General features: G+C 37.6%; 2 protein-coding genes across 2 annotated transcripts; one reads left to right on the top strand and one right to left on the bottom strand.

The window, feature by feature from the left end:
* Positions 1-327: 327 nt before the first annotated feature.
* Positions 328-16,273, bottom strand: LOC104091521 (uncharacterized). The gene is made up of 13 exons (XM_009596877.4): positions 15,850-16,273; positions 15,117-15,190; positions 13,256-13,339; positions 7,720-7,800; positions 7,312-7,392; positions 7,006-7,098; positions 4,972-5,151; positions 4,818-4,885; positions 4,657-4,708; positions 2,705-2,758; positions 2,528-2,620; positions 2,111-2,177; positions 328-929 (listed from the first exon to the last, which is right to left on the bottom strand). The coding sequence occupies exons 1-13, from the start codon at positions 15,989-15,991 to the stop codon at positions 838-840; spliced, it is 1,161 nt and encodes a 386-aa protein (XP_009595172.1). The 5' UTR covers positions 15,992-16,273; the 3' UTR covers positions 328-837.
* Positions 16,274-18,958: 2,685 nt separating this feature from the next.
* Positions 18,959-20,782, top strand: LOC138910230 (uncharacterized). The gene is made up of 3 exons (XM_070201456.1): positions 18,959-19,361; positions 19,959-20,533; positions 20,591-20,782. Exons 1-3 carry the CDS (start codon positions 18,959-18,961, stop codon positions 20,780-20,782), a joined length of 1,170 nt encoding a protein of 389 aa, XP_070057557.1.
* Positions 20,783-22,208: the final 1,426 nt, after the last annotated feature.

Genomic DNA, 22,208 nt, shown 5'->3' on the forward strand with positions numbered 1-22,208 from the left:
GGAGTAACTTATGTATTTTGCCTATTCTTTTTTACATAACAGATGATCTTGGATCGAGCGAAGATTAGAAAGTATTGGTCTATTGAAGTATTTCAATCAATTTTAGGACCAACAGCCACTAGTTTATTTTAATTCATAATTGTAATCGAGTATTATGCAAACATAATTATATAAAGCGGTTTCATAACAAAAACAAAACATAATTAGATCATTGGGAGAGGTTATGAAACCGCTTTAGCAGATGGATAACAATTTTTGAGTACTGACTTTTTGGACAAGCAAAATTTTAAGTCTTGAGGATTCAAATGTTTCTCTTTTAAGAAAATATTAAATAGGAAAGGTTTATAACTATTTTATTAATTTATTCTTGAACTTCTAAAATAACAAGTGATTTGAGACAACTATTTTTAGAAATCACGACAGATAATTTGAGACGGAAGGAGTAAGTTTTAACCCAACCGAGAACAATGGCTGCTTCATCAGAGCAGCCGGGTCGAACTGCAAAGAGGGGGGGGTTGAGTTTTCTCATGTCTCCTTTTTCTCATGGCTGCTTCTCAGGATCCGTCGGTCTTTTGTACCTTTTTTTAATCTAAAAACATAAATATTGACTAAGCGAACATAAAATCATAAAATCTTCTATTAAAATTTTTGGGATCTAAAGCAAAGGCTCTCTAGCCTCCCCCTTGAGCCACCTTGCTAAGACCCGATCATGTTCTCTCAAGGAAAGCTATTGTGATGCAAAAGTTAGCTGAACCTTGTCACATCTAGTCCAATATTTTGGTCTCCCTTGCCTAGAATGATTCCGCCACAGCAAGCATAGGATAAGAGCACCACCAATCAGCTAAATTTACCAAGTTCCATCTTTTTCTTAATCGCCTTTTGACCATGGTATATGAATGAATCAAGTATCCCCGACACAGTGAAAACACCTGGAAACAATTTTCTGAAAATTAGAACAGAGTTTGCCATATAGAAACATCACTGATGTGATGCAAAAGCTATTTGGTTTAAACACAACGAGCTAACACCTTTAGTTCATGAAATGAAAAGAGTAAAGTTCTTCTGAATACATAACCAGGTTTTTCACAAAAAATATGAGCATGATAACTAGGCAATATCACAAGGCAACTACAACTAAAGATCAAACTACTTGATGTGATTCACTGCTGAAGTAATCTGAGATGGTTAATAGGTTGCACGAGTGCTGTAGAACTACAGAGCGATGTTCCATGTGTGATCTGAGCATACATGTCAAATGGCAGATATATAACATTATGAAAGGGACTTCAGTAGAGCCAACAAAGGAGTAGAATAAGCAAAGGCTAATCCAGCATTTATCTTTGATCTTGTTCTCTTTTATGCAAAGGCTAATCCAGCATTTATCTTTGATCTTGTTCTCTTTTATGCAAAGGCTGATCCACGGTTTAAACTCGATAGGTTAAACCTTAAGGTTTTTATCACTGAACTATTGCACTTTGATATTATGGATACAGAATTCGATATTTGTTGACATTTAGTACTTTTTCACATATAAATTTACACATGTCGAAATGGTTGGATTCAGTTGAACCCATAAAATGAATGGTACATCATCTGCCATTGACAATAACTTTAGCACCCCTCTCTTCAAAGGTTCAGTTTTCAATAACAAAAGATATAATAGGTACACAGTGTGATAGTGTAACCCTAATGCTGAAATATTAGTTTTCCGTCTCCTAATTTCAATCGTTATTCTACATTCAACAAATATTTTGAAGGTAATATTCCCTTCGATCGCCCACTTGTGGGATTACACTGGGTTGTTGTTGTAATATTCCCTTCGATCTAATTTATATGACATTTTTCTCATTTCAGGAAATTTAACAATTCAAGATTTCAATTAAATTATTCAAATTTGACTTTTAATGTGATGTTTCCCTACAGAGTAACATCCAACCATAATTGTAATATTTCTTTCACCATCACTAGTATAATAGGCCCAATAACATATTCTACTCCATGTCTAGTCAAAAAACATCGTCATGAATAATGGATAGAAGAATTCTTTTTTACAAGATGTAACCAATATCAGCTAAGAGATAAACAAGGGAAGGGTGAAGACTGTAATTACCTCCAACTATAGCACAGACATTAGTCAAGAAGTGTAAGAATGAAACATGTTGCTCAGTGAATGTCACCTGCGACAGGGCAAGAGATGAAATTCACAATATACACACATTTAACTATGATGGTAGGGAGAATTACTCCTCACTCTCAAACTAAAGAAAACATAAACGAGTGAAAAATGAGAACAACAAAGTTTCAGATTAATGAGTTAAGCAGTAAGCAATATTGTAAACTTACTTCCTATAGTGTAAAGGTTCAATGGTTCTTTCCCCCTACCCCAGGCCTCTGTCAACCCCATTTTTTTAAACAGAAAAAAGCCTTAATGTAACAATTTACTAAGGTTTATGATTAAGAAGATAAATAGACCTCAAAGGTGAAAATAACGACTTAGAAATTTGAGCGATGAAGCCCAATGCCAAACCTTGATTGGTGAAAGGTCATAGAAGAAGAAAACACCAGGAATAGACTGAAAGCGGCCAACATCTGCGCCTTTAAAATGTTCAGTTACAGAGAACTGCAAACACAACAAGCTGTTGCATCAGATTTTGGGGTCTATAGTACAAGAAATGCAGGTAGATAAGTTGAAGAATAAGAAAACCTGATTTGACTGGATGGTATGCCCACTGACATCAGTATATACTGTAGGTACCACCTGTAGGAAAAAAACTAGATATTACTATTGACAATAAAAGTAAATTTCCATCTATAAGTCACAGAAACTAAGATTAACCTAATATCACAATGGATATCATCATATCAGAGAGAGACAATAACTAACATTTCAAGCACAAAGAATGTGTCACGTTCTACCTATAAGGGCGCAAATACTGCAACATGCCAATAGCAAATGCCAAATGGACATCCACAATAACAGAATGGAAGAACTAGATAAAGGTTTATGCATTTTCTTGCCAAATGGAGAAAGATGGTTACATATTATAGGTATCATCTTAGTGCATATACTGAAACATGCCAATAGCAAATGCCAGATGGACATCAATAATTACAGAATGGCCAGACCAGATTCAGGTTTATGCATTTTTACCCCAAATGCAAAAAGATGGTAACAAATCATAGGTATCATTTTTGACATTAATTTTCTCCACAATGAAAATGATAATAGTAACCAGCCAAACATTTAAAATGAGTAATCTAGTACCTAGGGAAACAATTCTAGCACTACCTGTTTATCTCACTTTTATATGATATATTTTCTACTTAGAATGCACAAGAGAGTTAAAGTTGTACCACCCAATAAAGAAAAATAGTTGAGGTAGTAGTGAGTAGTGAGAGTCCACATAACTTGCAGCCAGCATGAACAAGCAATAACATCAACATACACTCCTAATTTGATCTTTGGTTAAGAAAATATTCTGATTTGAGCTTTTCCATAACCTTTTCATTAGTGCGCCTCTAGGTGCTGTTTAATATCTACTCATGCGTTGACTTACAAACCCATTAATTGAAAGTGATGCAGCTTTTGCAAGAAAATAGTGTGAAAGCAGTATCATCATACTGTCATTACGACAGTTGCAAATGTTTAGTGTTCAATGTCAAATGGTAAAATATTTAAGATTCACAAGGTATATATATTTTTTGACGAAATGAAAATAGGAAAAGTAGCATCAGGAATGAAATACAGAAAGAGGGTCTATTCTAACTCTGTTTGATGTATAGTCTGGTCGAACCTTCCTTCCGAGAAAGGCAACATGTTTTGGAATTGCTTGGAATGAAAAAACATTTGACTTACAAAAAGGGAGTAGCGCGTATCTTAAGAAAAATGATTATCTTTCCCCTTTTTTTAAAAATGAAATGAGAAAAAATTGATAATCATTCTTTTTTTTTTTTTTGGATAACCGTGGTGTCCGGGCCAGCTTGCACGCACCGACTAATTCGACAGGGTACCTGCTACCTCCCACCAGCAACAGGTAGCAACAGGTACCAGGTAACTCTATCCACCAAGGCTTGAATAGATGAGAAGAAATCACCAGTGTTTTTGCCTCCGCTGGGATTTGGAAAAAATGATTATCATTCTTTTTTCTTTAATTTTGACAAATTACACAATTATCTGTTTTTGGGGGATAATAATGGGGTGAGCGCGAGCTTGTAAATACCTCAACTAGTCCACTGGGGACTTGCTACAACACACAAGCACACGTCTCAAGTTTTGCCACCAACACGGGGGCAGATGGACAGCCTCAGGCAAATGAGCTCATACTAAGTATTGCAGTTGGGGATCATGGGGGTCTCATAAGGGTTTAACTGGTCCTTAAGCTAGCAAAGCAAACTATTCATTTTAAGAACTTAGTCTCAGTAACTCAAAGAGCTGCTGCTGTCGCGCGCGTCAAAGGAAAAAACGTAAGTACAAACGACAAGGGGCTTGGGGACGGGAAAAAAAAGGCTCTTGGCAATAATCCTTAACCACTCTATGGAAAGTAACCTAGCAACCATTAAATCAAGTGGTAATTCCAAACACACAAAACTTCATGTAAATCGCAGAAATAGGGAAGAAAGGAAAAGTATGAGGTCAGTCACGTGGAAAATGCCAACCTTGATAAAATACTGATACATGCCATGGGGTGTCTCTTGTGTCCATGTTACACTGCAATGTGGGTTGAAAACAATGAAGAAGCAGTCAATATGGTTAAGTGCCATCATACATCATATAAAGACACAAGTGAACAAAGTATCGACTAGTGAAAGAGATGTACCCATCTAGAGGATTCACAACACCTGGGAAGTATTCTCCATAAGTTAATCTATTGATCTTGTGACTAATCTGTCAAACAAATTTTTTCAGTAAAGTTATATTAAAGCACCAAAACGAAACATGAACAGATGAACCAAGTTATGAGAACATCTTACATTATAACTATCCTTCTGAAAGGTGAGCAAATCATGGACATGAACATTTGACTGCTGAAAACTCTTCCCCGGTGCAAAGTGGAAATTTCCGGCCACTTTATTGACCTCCAAGAACCCATACATATTACATCCTTCACCTTCTTCCGCTTTGATCATTTCTAGGAAACCCTCTCTTTTACACTGACTCAAATGAATTTCGAAGGAGAAAAAAGAAAGATCAGCCATGCTTTTAATTAGCGCATCATGAAATATTAAAGCTCAACAACCATGCATTCTTTTCATATTTATTGAATAATAGGTATGGAAAATATGTTGAAAGATATGAAACTAACACAGTATAGTTGGGACTTTATCATCCAGAACGATATGGAGTCTTCCATAGCTTAAGCAAAGAAACAAGAATTTACCGCTTAGCACTTTGTAAAGTATTGCCTAGTTTTCTGCAACTAACAGAGATCATATATCTATTTGTGTCTACTTGTCAAAAAATATTATGATCCCATGTTAAGAAAGAAAACTGACGCCTTGAAGGAACATTTGGTTTCGATAGGAGTGAGAAATGTGAAATGGATTTTTACACATCTTTCTGTTTTTTCTATTGGGATAATAGTGGTCAGCCATATTTCTACATTTCCACTTTGGCTAAAAGCTCCACAAACCAAATCCTGCAGAAGTTGCAGGAAGTTCATCAAGAGCAAAAACCCAGTTGATTCGTTTCTCCTCCATTTTTATTTTTCATTAATAAAAAAAAATTCCATCCAACTATTTGGTCTTTTTAAAGGAAAGAACCATCCAACTATTTGTCAAAGAAAATGTTTAAAAGAATCGATCTCTCAAAATAAACACTTCTTTAAAAGCTTCAGTCTACACTCTATAAACTTCTACAAGTTATTAACCTTTGAATAGAAAAATGTACTAATTTTATTATTCTATCCCGAGGTTTGCTCAGATAAAGAAAATCCCTGGTTATTTTGAAATATCAATACCTCCCCTATTTGAGCATTTAGGGAACAGTACTATATTCCTTAGAATTGATGGCTTTGCCTACCATTTTGTTCCTTGCTCTTTTCTCTGGCATCTAAATTTTCTAGAGCTTGCCAATTTTCCGTTCACATTTGTTGAAATGGTTTCACTTTATTCCTTCGTGTTTGTATCCGACAAAAAGGGGGAAAAGAATAAAGCTATACTCCAAATTAGATTCTTTTTCTAAACTCTTCTTCCTTCATGATTTAAGGTCTATATATTATATATGTGAAGAAGCTGGGAAGGGAAAGATCATTGGAAAAAGACTAATCCTTGAGACGGAACAATTAAACTCGCCCATATTTTAGAGTTCACAATAAAAGTTTTAAATAAGCAGCTTCGGTTTCCAGAGAAGGTTTTTATTTCAAAGTTGCTTGAAAACTGTTTTTTAACACAAAATAGCTTTTCTTAAAACTACCTGAGAGATCTTTGTTATCAGAATAAAATCATATACGGTTTGTGTATTTAACTCTTAACAGAATTCTAATAAACAAAATTCATAGTATAACCAATCTTCAGAGCAAATAAACTGTCCTCAGAATTAATGCATAAAATGCACAGCGTCGAATGGTCACTATTAACCTCTCCATAAAGTAACAAAAAGTTGGATTAGTCACACTCATTTCATTTAACATACAAGTACACAAATGATCATGTCCACATTTGTTTGTTGTGATTGTGAGACCATATTGCTCACAGCACTTCTATCACATCCATGTAATGCTGCATAACTTCGATACAGGATTCAAAATGAAAACCAGATCTTCATTCAAGACTCATCAAACACTTAGGAGGTAGGGTTGAGATACTTTAAGTCTTTAACATAGCAAGCCATACTGTTAACTTCTTAGATCTTCTATTTTCACAAAAGAAAGAAGCCACGGTAGTCAAGCTTTTACAGAGGAAAATGGCTTCAGTTTCAGGGAATAATTTGGAGAGAAAAGACACACACAAGACATGTAACTCCTTCGATGATCAACTGCCAATATACCTGCCAATATAGAAACATACCTGGTCAATTATATCTGGGTTTGACAATGCCCAACCTTTCTTTCGATAGGCTTCACGAACATCTTCACAGGTGTTACAGCAATGATCATCTGACTGCAAAGTTGACAGGAATTCAGGGTTGGGGACTTATGAGAAGCAGTTCAATGAGATAGTTATCTGTATCGTGACATAATCAAGGAACCCAAAAAGATTGGATGCAGGAACGTAGAAAAAAGATATGAAGTTAAATTCACAAAAAAGAATGGATACTAAAGCTTATATTACAATCTAAGTGAGAGATTTCTAGCATTAAGAATAGGAACAAACCCCTTCAGCACCGTAACAGGAACCACAATATGTTTCGTTGTGCTCAAGTCTTCCTCCATGCTTTTGCAAAGGCCTATCAATCTGTTAGTGGAATAGACTCAGTGATCGAAACTTGAAAGGTATCAATGAAGCATGTTTCCAAAATCAAAAGTTATTCTCAGTATTGGATCCATGAACATCCAGAATGCAAATAAAAGCCAAAACGATTTCTTTACATCTACGCCTTTAGCAGCTATAAGATTTGAAACAAAGTTAAATAAATATTTATATCAGTTACCTTTTATAAAATAAAAGAAGTTTTACATCAATCAAGTATAATTCTCCATGCAAAAAATTCCTTAAACTAGGACATAAAGCAGGTACTTGTGCATTCTATTAAGCTGAAAGTAACCTGTACTTGTATCTCACCTTAGGAGCACCAATGCCCTCCTTCCTTGTCTCAATCACATTACCGTGAACATCAATCCTTTTCTTGATAATGTCATGTCTCTGCAAGTATAAATGTAATCACATCATACAAAAACCCAAAGATCATACACGTCGGAGTTAGAATTCTAATAACTAGTGCTGGTAGTTCCCAAACCATCTTTTACTTCCACAACTCTGGTTATTATTTTCAAAAATGGCTTAACATTCCACTGCAATATTGCCAAATAAGGCCTCTTGCTGCCTAGTTTGCAATGTACTCTTGTGTCTTTACCCAATTAAGTACTTATTTCTTGATAATTCAGAAATTAGAGCTAGGAAAGAACATTAGGTCAGTTCTAAAGAAAGAGAATATTACAAACTAAGTGAGAGTCAAGGCCTCCAACACATCAAGCCAAGCATCAATACCAGGGAACATCCTCCTTTAACTAAAAATCAACCCAAATGATGAAACAACACTTTTATCTTATGGATAGATTCTCAACTCCCTCGAAGTCCTCTACTATCCTTTCCTTACAATCTACTCTGGAGATGCAATAGGTAATCTGTTACCTTTCCGATATTTACACATGAATCATTAGGCAACAGACAATTTTTTTCTCCTCAAACTATAAAAGGTAGAAATTGCATGGAATGCAGTAGGTAATTTGTTAGGGGTCTTTACACAAATAGCCGGCCATATTTATTGTTTACTTTTTTTAGGCATATACATAGATTATACATTAATTATCACGATTATGCACATATAATACATGAATTATGCATATATTATACCTCCACCGGCTATTTTAAGTTTAAGCGGTTGGGTGAGCGGCTATTTGGGTTAATTCTTCAATTTGTTACCACACCCATGACATATATGATATAACAAGAAGCATGTGTAATAGGAAGGCGAAATCAACTGCCAAGTAGACACTTCAACTTTGCCAATGACCATCTAGACACATTTACTTGGCAGAAGTGTGTCTCGTGAATATTGTGTCAGGGAAACCATTCGCGTGAAACTCACACACATCCTACCCCCTCCCACTTCTTTTTTTTTTTTTACAAAACAGACCACTTTCACCCCCTAGCCTGCTTATTCTTCTTAATCTTAGAGGTATTGCTGTTGTTATTGCACAACCACCACCTACTGCCGCCACCATTGAAGGGTTACCGTAGTCGGAAAAAATAGGCTAGAACTGATTTATGCAGGTTGGCTACGGAATGTCTGGGTTTCATAGGTGGATTGGGTGAAGGGTGAAGAATTTGTTCAGCTTACATTTTCCCAGGATGGACGGAATTGCCATTTTTTCCAGCATGAAGCCTGCCGACGAGTATACTTGGATTGGAAAAATTGAGGATAAAAGTACTTGCTAGCGATAGAATCTCATAGAGACAAAGAGAATCATGCAACATTGAGACCTAAGTTAATGAGCGCGGATCCATTTGCATTGAGGCATTTTAGACTGACCAATACTCAGAAAAGCTAACTTTCCTTCTTATTCATCTGTTATCGTTCCATTTGTCCCTAAGTTGTTGGTGTTTATGATGTTGTCTTTGTACCTAACTTCCCTTTCCTTCCCTTTCTTCCCCTTTACCCATTTCCTATTAAGTCTTCCCCATTTTTTTATTTTCCTATCCTAAAGAAAACAACAGAAATAGTTTATCAAGAGCTATAAACTGAGAATGAAAGCTCGAGACCTAATGCTACGTTTCAAGGCTTGGGTTGCCTGAACAATGAAGAGACGGAGGCACATAAACTGTTTTCAAGGAGGAAAAGTCCTAAATACCATCAACTCTTGTGCACCTGATAAAAAGCCCCGGCCCTGATGGATTTACAATGGCCTTCTATCAAAAGTGCTGGGAGACTATAAAGTTGGATGTTACGGGAACCTTCAATCATTTTCACAACAACTGCAATGGTAAAATCTTTTAATGCCTCTTTCATTGCTTTCATACTTAAAGATTTTAGGCCTATAAACCTCACCGACGGTATCTATAAGATAGTGGCAGAAGTGTTAGCTGGCAGAAGTGTTAGCTGAGATGTTGAAAAGGGTGATTGGGAAGTCGGTCTCTGGCTGCCAGAATGCTTTTATTAAAGGTAGGCAGATTACAGATGCTACACTCATTGCTAATGAAGTCATGGACTAGAGACAAAAAAGTGGAGAACCTAGTCTACCTGGACTAAACTTTAAGCTTGATACTGATAAGGCCTTTGACAAATTAATTGGCAGTATCTAATCTCATTTCTGAGGCAGATGGAATTTGGGGAGAAATGGATCAAATGGATTAAATATACCTTCTCCCCACTTGAATATTATGTTCTTGTTAATAGAAGTCATGTGGTTTTTCTCTCTCCCAAAAGAGGGATTAGACAAGGGGATCTCTTATCTCTTTTTTTATTCATTCTGGCAATGGAGGAACTTGGTAGAGTGCTGGAAAAGGCTAAGCATTGCACTGGTGGGAGGATTTTGATGTAGGTGAAGTTCTGGTCCATCAGTTTCTCTGTCTCACTTACTGTTTGCCGATGAATTTTTTGTGGTGCTGAGAAGTCCTAAGTTCAATACCTCAACCTCACTCGAAGGATATTTGAAGTCTTGTCTGGGTTGCACATTAACACATTCAAAAAGTATCATATATCCTGTTAATGTGGTCCATAAGTTGGAGGTTTTGGCTGATATTATGTGCTGCATTACTAGCTCATTTCCTACCACATTCCTAGGCCTTCCCTTGGGTGCTAGACACAGATCAACTGAATTATGGAATGTGGTCTTTGAAAATTTTGAGGAAAGATTTACATCGTGGCAGGAGCATTATCTCTCTTAGGGGGTAGACTAACTCTTATCAACAGTGTTCTCGACAGTATTCCAACCTATTTTTATGTCCCTCTTTCCAGTTTCAAACAAAGTTCAAAAGCAGCTTGATTGACTCAGATGTTCATTACTATGGAAGGGCAACAATAAAACTCATAATTTTCACCTTGTCAATGAGCCAAAGTTATACTTCCAAAAACACTTGGGGGGGTGAAGGATTTGGGTACATAACAAGAGCATGTTAATAAAATGGCATTGGAGATATAATCAAGAAGAAGGTGGTATCTGGAAGAAGGTGGTTGAAGCTAAGTATGGATGTGATAGTCAATGGTACTCCAATCCTGTTAGATCATCTTATGAATGTGGGTTGTGGAAGGGCATTATGAAGCTGTGGGATGAATTCAACACCAATACATCATTTCAAGTGGAAAAAGGGAACACATACTATTCTGGAAAGATTAACAGGCTATCTACCATGATGGATGCTTATCCAAGATAGTTCTCAATTACAACTAATTCAAACTCTACCATTGCACAGAACAGGGAGGGGGACACTTGGAATCCAAGTTTAAGAAGGAACCTAAATGATTGACAGATTAAAGATCTAATAGCACTTCTTGGTTGCCTACGGAATAGACTACTCAACTCCCAAAGTAGGGATAGACTCAATGGGGGCGGCAGCAGGGGAGGGTCATACTCAGCCAGAGCTAATTGAAATATTTTGAGCTTCAACAAAGAATTGATTGATCAATGGCCTTGGAAACTTATATGGAAGATTAAATTGCCCCCAAAATTTAATGCTTTTAGTTGGATAGCTATAAATAGTGCATGCCTAACTCAAGACAACCGCATTAGAAGGAGTTTTCATCCAGCTAACAGATGCCATATATGCCTTTGGAATGCCGAAACAATCAACCACTTGTTCCTCCACTAACTAGTTGCAATAGACATACTATGTTCTTATAACTTGTTGGACTGGATTGGACTATCCCATGCAGTGTCAGGGAAGCCTTTGTTAGCTGGAGTTCTTGGAAAGTTGAGAAGTCCATTAAGAAGATCTTGTCTATGGTTCCTGCTACTATTTTGTGGTGCCTATGGACAGAAAGGAACCAAAGATGTTTGATTGCACCTCAACTGCTAGTTATTTGCTCAAGGCCAAATGTTCGGTTTCCTTTTTTTTGTTGGGTTAATTTTACCCTATAACCCTGACCTTTTTCTGGAATTTATCAGCTCATTAGTCCTATGATAGATTTTTTGCTTTTCTAAGGGAGCTGATATTTTCCTTTATTTATTTTGTAATCATGCATTTTCTGGATGCTTTTGTTTTTAATACATCACTTACTTCATAAAAAAGGGCAGAAAGGAACAAAGAAATGAAAGTGGTGGCTTGGAGGGTATGGTCTAATTTGAGGTATATTGGCGCAAGGAGACAGTTCATGGTGGGTTTGGGTTTTGTATAGGTGGAAACCCATGAAGGTCGTCAGGGAGAGGGAGATAGGAGGGAGAAGACCCAGCGTGCTGAAAAGTGAATATACTACACACGTCTTGCCAGGTCAGCCCAGGGTGTGCACAGATGCGATTCTATCAAGTTAAGGTGTCCAAAAGATTAATAGCAAAGTTAAAGTGTCTACTTGGCAGCTAGTGCCAAGTGTGAAGGGCTATCTATGAATTTAGCCAAATAAAATACTTACTTTTTATCAAATTATTAAAGGTAGAGATTGCATCATGGGCTGCACCATGCAAAATACAAAAAAAAAATTAAAAAAAAATCACTTTTTCCTTCACTTTTTTACTAGGTAGGGGTAAGGTTACGTACTCACTATCCTCCCCAAACCCCACTTGTGGGATTACACTGGGTTTGTTGATGTTTGTTGTTGTAACCTTAGAGCAGCTCTCTAGTGCCAGATACTTACCAGATAGCACTTAAGTTCATTTAAAAGAAACTCTATCAGCTTAGAGAAGCATAAACAATTTAAAAGATTATATTTCTTTGCATGTCATGTTGCATACACTCTCGTTAAAGCTCAGATACTCGCTTTCACCATTTTGCATTAATAGAACACCATACCTACAAATATATTGTTCACGTCATTTAATAAGGATAAATATATTGTTCTCGTCATTTAATAAAGGAATTTTATTCTTAAGCATTTTGACGTAATTCGACTTTTACCCTATTTTCTTGATTTACTAAATTTTTGTGTGTTATTCATTTTCAAGCATTATTCCAAAAAGATTTTGGCTCAATATTTAACTTAATCTTATTCATTTTCAAGCATTTCCCCAAAATGATTTTGGCTCGATATTTAACTTAATCTCATCTAATATTGTAGAGAGTTTAAGTATTACGCATTGATGATATAAAAAGTATTTACACAACCAGGCCATTTAAGACAATTGCAGGTATTCATTGGTACCCTGTAAATAAGTGACCTACTATAACCAGTCTATTAGCTAAACTGATAGTGTAAGGTTCTCTACACCGTCCGTATGTATGGTCAAATCCTCTTATAAATACAATAGTTACTCAACTGTAATAACTGATATGAACTTCCATAAAGTCTCATAAAGCTTGACAACTCAATGAGGACCATAATCCTAGAAGAAAATTAGGTCATATAACTCTAGGTACACCAAAGTAGCATTCAAGAGAATGAAATCATGTGGTGCTGGGAAATTAGAAACATAGTAACTGATCAATATAACCTGTTTACTGCACATACAATGTCAAGATGTTGCTCTCCACTGATATCCATGGCATCAACACTGAGAATCGAACAAGGAAGTGCTGGAAAGGTGATATCAAACTGTACTTTCAGATCAAACCAACATCAGAAGTCAGTCTTTATTTCTAAAAAACCCATAGATCAAGAAAAATACATAATTAAACACAGAAAGGGAATCCTTCAGACTATAATACGAGAAACTGCAAAAGCAAATCAGGAGTTCAACCTAGAGAATGTAAATATTAACTAAAGCTGCTCCAAGTTATGTCTAAAAGATATCTGCTTTGTATTGGAAGTCAAAGCAATTATTCTAAATTGTGAAGGAAATTCATTATCAAAAAGAAAATATACATAAGAATTTATTGATGCAAGTATGGAAGTTTTAACCTATATCTAAAATTTAAAACTAGAGTACTTGTCAGACCAGCTAACTTTAAATTCTTTTCTAGTTATTCTATGAGCTAACTTTTACTTCTTTTGTCTTATTTGGCACTTTTCATTTAAGTTTGTCTCAAAAAGAATGACACCTTTATATATTTAGAAACAGTTTATTCTGAACTTTCTATTTTTCCCTTAATGAGATGATTTATAACCACAAATGTTTATGGCTTAGTTCAGACCGCAAGTTTCAAAAGTCATTCTATCTTTTTTAAACTTTGTGCCCAGTCAAACACGCACATAAATTGGGACTGAGGAGCCTTTTACGAGCATCCTCTAATTATAATATTGTCAAACAGCCCATCATATACTACTAATACAACAAAAACAACAACCCGCTGAAATCCCACAAGTGGGGTCTGGGGAGGGTAGTGAGTACGTAGACCTTACCCCTACCCCGCGGGAGTAAAGAGGCTGTTTCCAAAAAACCCTCGGTTCAAGAAAACGAAAAGAGACAAATACATCAGTATCATCAACAGAAACCATAGAAATAATAACAGCCCATCGTATACTATCATATAAAAAACTTCATATATAATACAAAGACAACATTGATGCCACCTGACAATGCAACTAGAATGTTCTTTCAAATTCGTCTATGTAATAGTCAAAGTAATTGATATGTGACAAGAAAGAAGCACATAAGCGACTTTGCCTAAAATGAGTAAAGAGAATATAAAAAATTAATCATTCAAGTGAAAGCCATGAGCTAGAGGTAAATAAACGTGTTTGCTGGGCATAGTTTTAGTGCTTAGATGCAGCATCCTTTAGGTTGTTTCCCCCTAAAAGAATTATTTGATGATAGAAAAGACTATCGTTATTTGATTATAAATATTGTTTCCTTATTATCTTCAATATGGTCAATAGCCTTCAGAATTTCAATGATTCATTTGGATCCTATACATACCTATAATTCCTTAAAAATGAGTTCGTTAGTCGTATATTAGAAGGTTGATTTTTTAATTTAGTAAAATAAAACATTTTAAGTACCAATAAGCTAATTCTTTTCTTTCTAGTGAACCACAAAAGAGAGGAAAAAAGAACTTCTTGCAGTCATGGTTTTTCTCCTTTTTTTTTTTGGGGGGGGGGGGGGGGGTTGGGATTTCCTCAAGAGTTAAACAAAAAAGCACTTCTATATAGCATTTGTGTAATTATGGTATAATGGGTATGCATACTTGTATGCTAAACGCTTTTCCAGAGATATGGACCGAAAAGAAATCAAATGAACTATTTGAATCCAGATCAGCTTCTTTCAGGCCTCAGCAATAAGCACAAGTTTCTAGGCCAATACAATACTATAGTGGAAGAGACTGACAAGTTCTAAAGTGGGAACACAAATGAAATATTGGAGCATTAAGACATTCAAAAACTCAGATTCAGATAACTACATCACTAAGCCTCAAGGTGAGAGTACTATTACATTGATGCGCAGCGTTTCTCCTCTTGAAGTATCCACAACAAGCTTTGTCTCAGTGACAGCATGAAGATATAATCCTATAAAAAAGCCAGGAGAACAATAAAGGGCAAAGAACAGCGAGTATAGTAACAATACATAATAAACATCACGTTAATCTAATGCCATACCACCTGTATGTTCAGTACATATAGCCAAAGGTAACATAAAAATAGAGAGGTTGAATACAATGCACTTCAGCAGCCAAACTATTTGCAGTCACCTATGAATCGGCTAGAAACTTTGATTTCCATTTAACTTTAAAGTAATGTCCAATTGGTGTAGTCGGCTAATTGGAATGCACATGAACACCAAGTACATTACTAAAAAAACATTCAATTTCACAGATAAGAATACACAGACTTCTGAAAATTGCCTGACTGATAAATGCAACATAACTAAATAATAAATTTGTATAGCTTAAAGAGATATATGTTCCCATATCCTTTTATTCATAGAATCTCATTACATCAAATAAAAGATAAACAGAATGCAGAATGATAGAAAGAAACTGCAGTCCTCTACTTAAGCAAGTTTGAACGACTTTTACTAAGCTTCCCACAATTCAAATCAAAAGGCTGGAGAGAAGATAAATTTACTGCTTAGGTGAATTACTATAAATATTGGCAAATGGAATTTGACAAAAATGCATTAAGATTCGTATAAATAAAAATAGCGAGAAAAATAGGAGGAAACATACGAAGCTCGGAGATGAAAAGCAATGTCATGATGATGGAAGAAGCTAGGGTTATGACACCTCCTGAAAGTGTTCTGCTGTAGAAATCCTCATTGATCTTCGGGTACGCATCCAAATTCCGTATTTTACTGATGAAACTATCCATATTATGAGATCCCTACACTCTAATTTCTTTACAAATTATTAAAATATATACGGAAATTCAACCAAAATAGTGGATTTGAGTTTTTTTTTAAACGCCTTGTCGATGAAAGATGGATCACCGATTGTTGATTTTATGAATCACGCGTTTCAACGAATTTCGACGTAGAATTGGCTAGTTTTGCTCTTCGTCCTCGTCCTAATCCTCCTTTGATTTTGTGAATCTGAGAGATTTTGTTATTATGAGGAAAAGGACAGAGAACATTCGCCGGAGAAGTGCGTCATCGTTTTTTCTTCGGCTTGATCTAGCCGTTTTACGTGTCTCCTTATTTGGGCTCCTTATTTAGGCCCTTCTTTTTTAGCTAATAACAAACAGATCAGGCCCAATAAAGCAGTCTGGACTCCTGAAAATACCGAAATAAGCTATTTGCGCCCATGATGCTCCAATTTTGAAGAATTAACGTAAATAGCCATCCACCCAATTGCTTAAACTAAAAATAACTGAATAATGTATTATGTATATATATGTGATTCATATATAATATATATTTATATATAAAAACATATATAATCAGTATATAATTTATATATACCGGCTAGAAAACGTAACTATAAATTCGATTGACTATTCATGTAAAGATCGCCCAATTCAAGCCTAAGGTGGTCTATGCAGGAACAGTTCAGTGAGCACTATATAACATTACAAACTAACCGTTGGATTTCTTTGTTTCCTTGTTTGCTATTTTAAGAAGAATGATGTAATAAGGTTTGGTAATTAAATTATCAAAAAAGTTGGGGAGTTCATAGTAAACCCCCTCATTTACATCCTCGGTTGGTTACCTAGGAGGGTTTATTACTTTAATATAAATAATTGAAGTTCAATTAGTTTCTTTTTTCAGTTATTGGTATTGACTTTGAGCGTGTGTTAAGCTCATAACTTTTCTTGAGTTAACATTAGATTGACCAAGTGAAATTGTTTACCCTTAAAATCGGATAACAATTAAATTTGTAAGTGGTTTTAACGATATGTGATTTCACTTGGCACAAACTGAGAAATATTAAAATTGAAGTTAAAAATTAACTGTAAAATAAAGGAAATCGATATATCATACAGCTTTGGCCCTTGAGCTATGTTGCCCTCGCACCAACTAAGTGTATTATTGAAGAGTAAGAACTGAACTACTGAATAAGAGAGCTTAAGAGAGAAAACGTAATATATTGCTTTGTTATGCGTGAATCTGTCCTTACAAAATGATTGGAACCCCCTTTATATAGTAGAGAAGTTCTACATATGGTACAATTTTAAATACAGAAGCAAATTTGCTGATTGGCTAATCAACCGGTCTTGACTTGATACATGCCGAGATCTCTGCCACAATCCTCGCCCGGTCATGGATTCCTCGGTTTTCTGTTATTCGACTTAGCACGCTTCCTTCAATCTCGCTAGATATCTATCCTTCTCGGTCTCGACCTTAGCTGGTCTCGATCTCGATCGATCCCTGAATCACGAGCTAGGCAATATTTATTCATGTAATAATTCAATATAACTTGGGATTGAACCTCGGTCTGCCACCCCGGTCTCGATTAACCATACAAATCGGGCTTTCCGATTTTGACCGTATACAAATAGTCCCCTTATTTTTTGGAGAGTAATGACAAGAAACGATTTGAGCCTTCGATCATGACGTAATCGTCGTGACATAAGCAACAGAAGTGACCAAAACGTCTCGTCGGTATAGTTTCCCAGGTATTTAATGCGCGTCGGTCGACGGTCGGCCACTACCAGTTTTGAACCGTCGCTGTGAAACCGATAAATAGCCCCCTTCTTTATTATTTCAAACTTTACTTTCAAATATTTTTCATTCCAATCTCCATAGTTCTTTGCCTTCTTCAAAGCTTTCTATCTTCAGATCTTTGAGTTTTTTTACTTGTTCTTCCTAAAACACCAAATACTTCAGTGTACATTCTTCTTTGCCCACAAAAACTAAATGGACAAAACATCTAAAACTATTCCGCAGAAAGAGGATGCTTCCTCATCTCGGTCGGTCGGCGAGAAACCAGTAGTGGAGCCACGCCCTGAAGAACTTATTCCCGGGGTGTGTGTCATAGATTCCGACTTTAAGGTCGAGAAACCCTCACCGGTTTCTGGTCGATGCGAGCCGATATCGAGATATATATACTCGATACCCAAAAGCCTCCTCGACCAGGTGAAGAAAGATTGCAACTGGGGAAACAAAGAGGTTGTGATACCGACATCAGAAGAAGCGATCACCACCCACGTGGAAGGGTTCTTGAGTTTTTACACTTATCCTTTCATGCTGGGTCCCCTCAATTCGATCATCGTAGACTTCTGCAAGAAATACCAGGTGACCCTCGGCCAAATTCACCCCTCTTTCTGGAGGATCGTGATACTGCTTCGTTTCTTCATGAGCAAAATCGACGGGCTTCCCTTCACCCTTGACCACCTCATAAGATTATATAGCCCTCGACTCTATCGAGGTGGGCTGATAAAGCTTCAACGTCGGGACACCAAGGCTCTTATCTCGAGTATAGATGAAGACAAAGATCGGGGCTGGGTGGGCTGGTTCGTTCGAGTGAAGACCACAGACCTAATCCCGGCTGAGAGAATGCCATTTCCTGAGAAATGAATATGAAACGTAAGTATGATTCCGTCTTTAATTTCTGTTTGTTGTTTTTACTTTTTCATCCTTTCTTATCAGTGTTTTTCTCGATGAAGCCGTTACTTGGATGCCGGGTGCGATTCCCCACCTCGAGAACTGGGTTAGGATCCTGGTTTCGACGTCTACACACGCCGAGCGCGCATGGCGCGATTTGTCAAAGGGTCGGTGGGAAGCCCGTACTCATGGTAAGCCTTTTTCCCGACTTTCTGATTTGTCAATCATTCAATCATCCTTTCAACACATGAGTTTACTTACTTTCTCCTTTTGTAAGTCTCGAAAAGGACGCGACTATGAGACCCCCATCTGGTGATGAAGAAGTTTCATCACCTATCTCGAAACCGGCGAAGGAGAATAAGAGGAAAAGGGCCTCGAATTTCGAGGGTCAAAACCCCAAGAAGAGAACAGCCTGTAAACCCAAGGGGAACACAATCCCATTGACTATGGAGTCAGTCCAAAGGCTAAGGAAAGAAGAAGAAGAAGAAGAAGAAGAGATAGAAGATGATTATGGGCTGGTGGCCCATGCGCGAGCTAGCATCGAGATTCGGAGAACTTCGAAACCGGTGGGAGTTGATACTACTCCGTCTAGGCTCGATGAGGTCGATGAGGAGACTTCGACCCAAGTCCCCGAGCCGAGAGGAACTGAAGATGCTTTATCTCGGGGCAAAGAGACCGTTGAAGAGGTGGTAGATACTGGTGCATAAATCGGGCTCAAGGCTCCCTAAAATGGAGTCAGCGCCCCAAAAGGCCCACTTGGGGTAATAGAGATCGGGTATTCCCCCGCGTTTCCTTTATTTTCTGAGTCGATGATACGCGACGCTCAGGCCGTGGAGACTTGTTATGGGGAAGGAGCCCATGGAGAGGAAGATCCTTTTCGTAGTTATTTTGTTAGGGTTGAAGGTGTCACCGGTCTGAGTGACTTGGAAGTTCCGAAGAAGAGTTCAGGCGAGGCTTCCTCGATTTTTGAACTGACTAATCAGTTTTCAGCCCCTAGTGTCGATCCCGGGTGCAAGCGAACAATCGTTATCACGATCTCGGAGGATGCTCGGGTTCTTGCTGCCCCCGTAGGGGTGGCTAGCTACCTCCGACGTTTGGTCACGGAAGAAGACCAAGCCCATATGGACGAGGTGGGAGCGCCTTGTCTTTTCACGAAGCCCAACAGGCCCTGAACCGGGTAAGTTCATATTTTCTTTGTTAATTTTCATACTTGTACTTTTCTCCCCTTGTATAATTCCTTCTTTCTATTTTTATAGGCTTTTGTGCTTCATCACGAGGTTTTCTTCTGATCCCGAGGGGAGCTGAGCCGGTATGAAGTCAAAAACCGAGGGCTTACTAAGGAGAGAGATGCTTTCAAGCTTCTCAGTGAGCAGAGAGAAGGGGAAGCAAAAGGACTTCGGGCTGAGCTAGAAGCAGCTCAGAAAGAACAAGCTGATCCGGCCGAGCAGGTAAATTTAATATTTGAAGTTAATAACACTGACTCGGGCGTGGTGGCTAATAGTTCGGTCCCACAGGTCCAGCAAAAGCTCGATATGATCGGACAGCTTCGTGAGAAAGTAGACTTAGTGAAAGCGGAGGCCGAGGCGTGGAAGAAGAACATGGACCGCCTTGCCTCAGAAAAGAAAGCTGCCCAAGCTCAACTGGCCTCGGCTGAGACCCAACTCCGAAGCTTGAAAGAGAAGGCCTTGGTGCAAGCCAAGAAAATTGAGGAGTTCCAGTCTCGATTGGGTTCAGCAACTTCTGATCGAGAGAGGCTGCCCACAGAACTTGCAGTGGCCAAATCGGAGGTCGAAACGGCCAAGGCTAATGTTGATGCAATGGTGGTTGTATATCGGTCCGACGCTGAAGTTGCTCAGGTTCAAGAAAAGGAGGTTGTCAAAGCTTCTTAGGCCCGAGCAAACTGGGTTGTCGAGCATGTTAAATGCTAGTCTCAAAGGGAGAATCTCGAGGAGATCCATGCTCGTGGCTTCAATCTTACAGCCAAGATAGAGAATGCTAAGGAGCTCGAAGCTGAAGCCAGAGTGTTGGCCTTTCCTGATGATGATGATTCTGGGAGTATGAGCGGATCTGAAAGCAGAGAAGGCCTCGAGAGAGAAGATGCTGATCTCAGAAAAGACTAAGTCCTTTAGGATTAGTATTTTTTGTGTTTCTTTTAAGACGGTTTCGGTCTTTTGTAGGGAAATTTGATCGGTCCATGTTTCCCTTGTAAATATTTTTTGACATATATATATATATAAAAAAAAAACTTTCTTTCTTTCTGCCTTATAAAATTATGAAGTTGTATTCTAAGGTCCGAGGTTTAGACAATTTGATTGAAACCGAACTAGTATAGCCCTTAGGCTTTACAATCTAGTGAGTGCTTGCTCGAACTCGAAGTAAGGTAACCCTTAGGTTTTTTATTTGAGTGAGGATGGTCTCTCGAATTCAAAGTAAAAACAGCCCTTAGGCTTTTTTATTAGGCTGATATAGCCTTTGTAAAAGATTGTTTATGGCTTTCTCCCCTTTTCGGTTTGAAAAAGTTTTTTATCATTTGTATTTGCAAAACTTGTAATGCCTTAGCATGCAATAAGGAACTGCTCTAGAGTTCAAACAATTTTGTACTCATTAGAGTTTCCGAGGCTTGATATTATCGAAGCCTTTTATGATTTTGCCGGGGGTAGCCCTTTTAACCGGTTTATGAGGGAATTCGAATGCCTGTTTTGTTACGGAATTCAAACGTCTCCGAACCGTGTTAATTTGGCCGTAGCCTTTTTAGTTCAAGATTTTTCCCTTGGGCTTATTTTCCCGTTTTACTTCGAGCTTGCCTGAAGTGTCAATCCCCGAGTGGGGTGGCCGTGGCCTATAAAAGTAGAGGGTTGCTTAAAAGGTCTTATGATCTCGGAGTTTTAATAATTTGATCTCGTTTATTTTTCGGACGACAGTCCCCGAGCGTGGGGGTAATTAATCCGAACTCTGGTTATGGTCGGCCCTTAAGCCTGTTTACATAATAGATCGAGAGTATGCAATTGTAAAGTAGAAAATTTTTTCTAAGGCATGAGATATCGGTAAAGAAAAATACTTCTCTTTATAAATGATTATACATGCGTACATGTTCTGTGCCAGGGCTCGAGCAAACTATGCGGGCACAGTTTGTTTGACCGTTTGACCCTTACAATTTTTTCCTATCGAGACCATGCTGCCATAAAGTAATTTTTTCGCATCAAAGTTGACATTCGAGGGCAATGCCCCCCAGTATTCAAGGTTGATTGTAAAGAAACCTCGGATACTGTTGAATTGTTCTAAGTTAGCATGATCAATGATTACCTCATTAAAAACCTCACCGGAAAACCTATTTGTGACAAAATCAGTCTAAGGGAAAAAGAGTGCAACGCGTGCTTTCAGACCTAAAGGCTTCGTGTCGAAGAATCCATCGTTGTTTCTGGTCGAACACCTGCAAGGGTTAGTTTAAAATATAAATGAAAATGGAAGGGGTCATACCTTAGCAGTAGTATCGTTTTAGGTGCGATATGTTCCAATTGCTCAGCAGTTGTTCGCCATTCATTGTGC

Source organism: Nicotiana tomentosiformis, chromosome 4 (genome assembly GCF_000390325.3).
Source record: "Nicotiana tomentosiformis chromosome 4, ASM39032v3, whole genome shotgun sequence".
Lineage (NCBI taxonomy): Eukaryota > Viridiplantae > Streptophyta > Magnoliopsida > Solanales > Solanaceae > Nicotiana > Nicotiana tomentosiformis.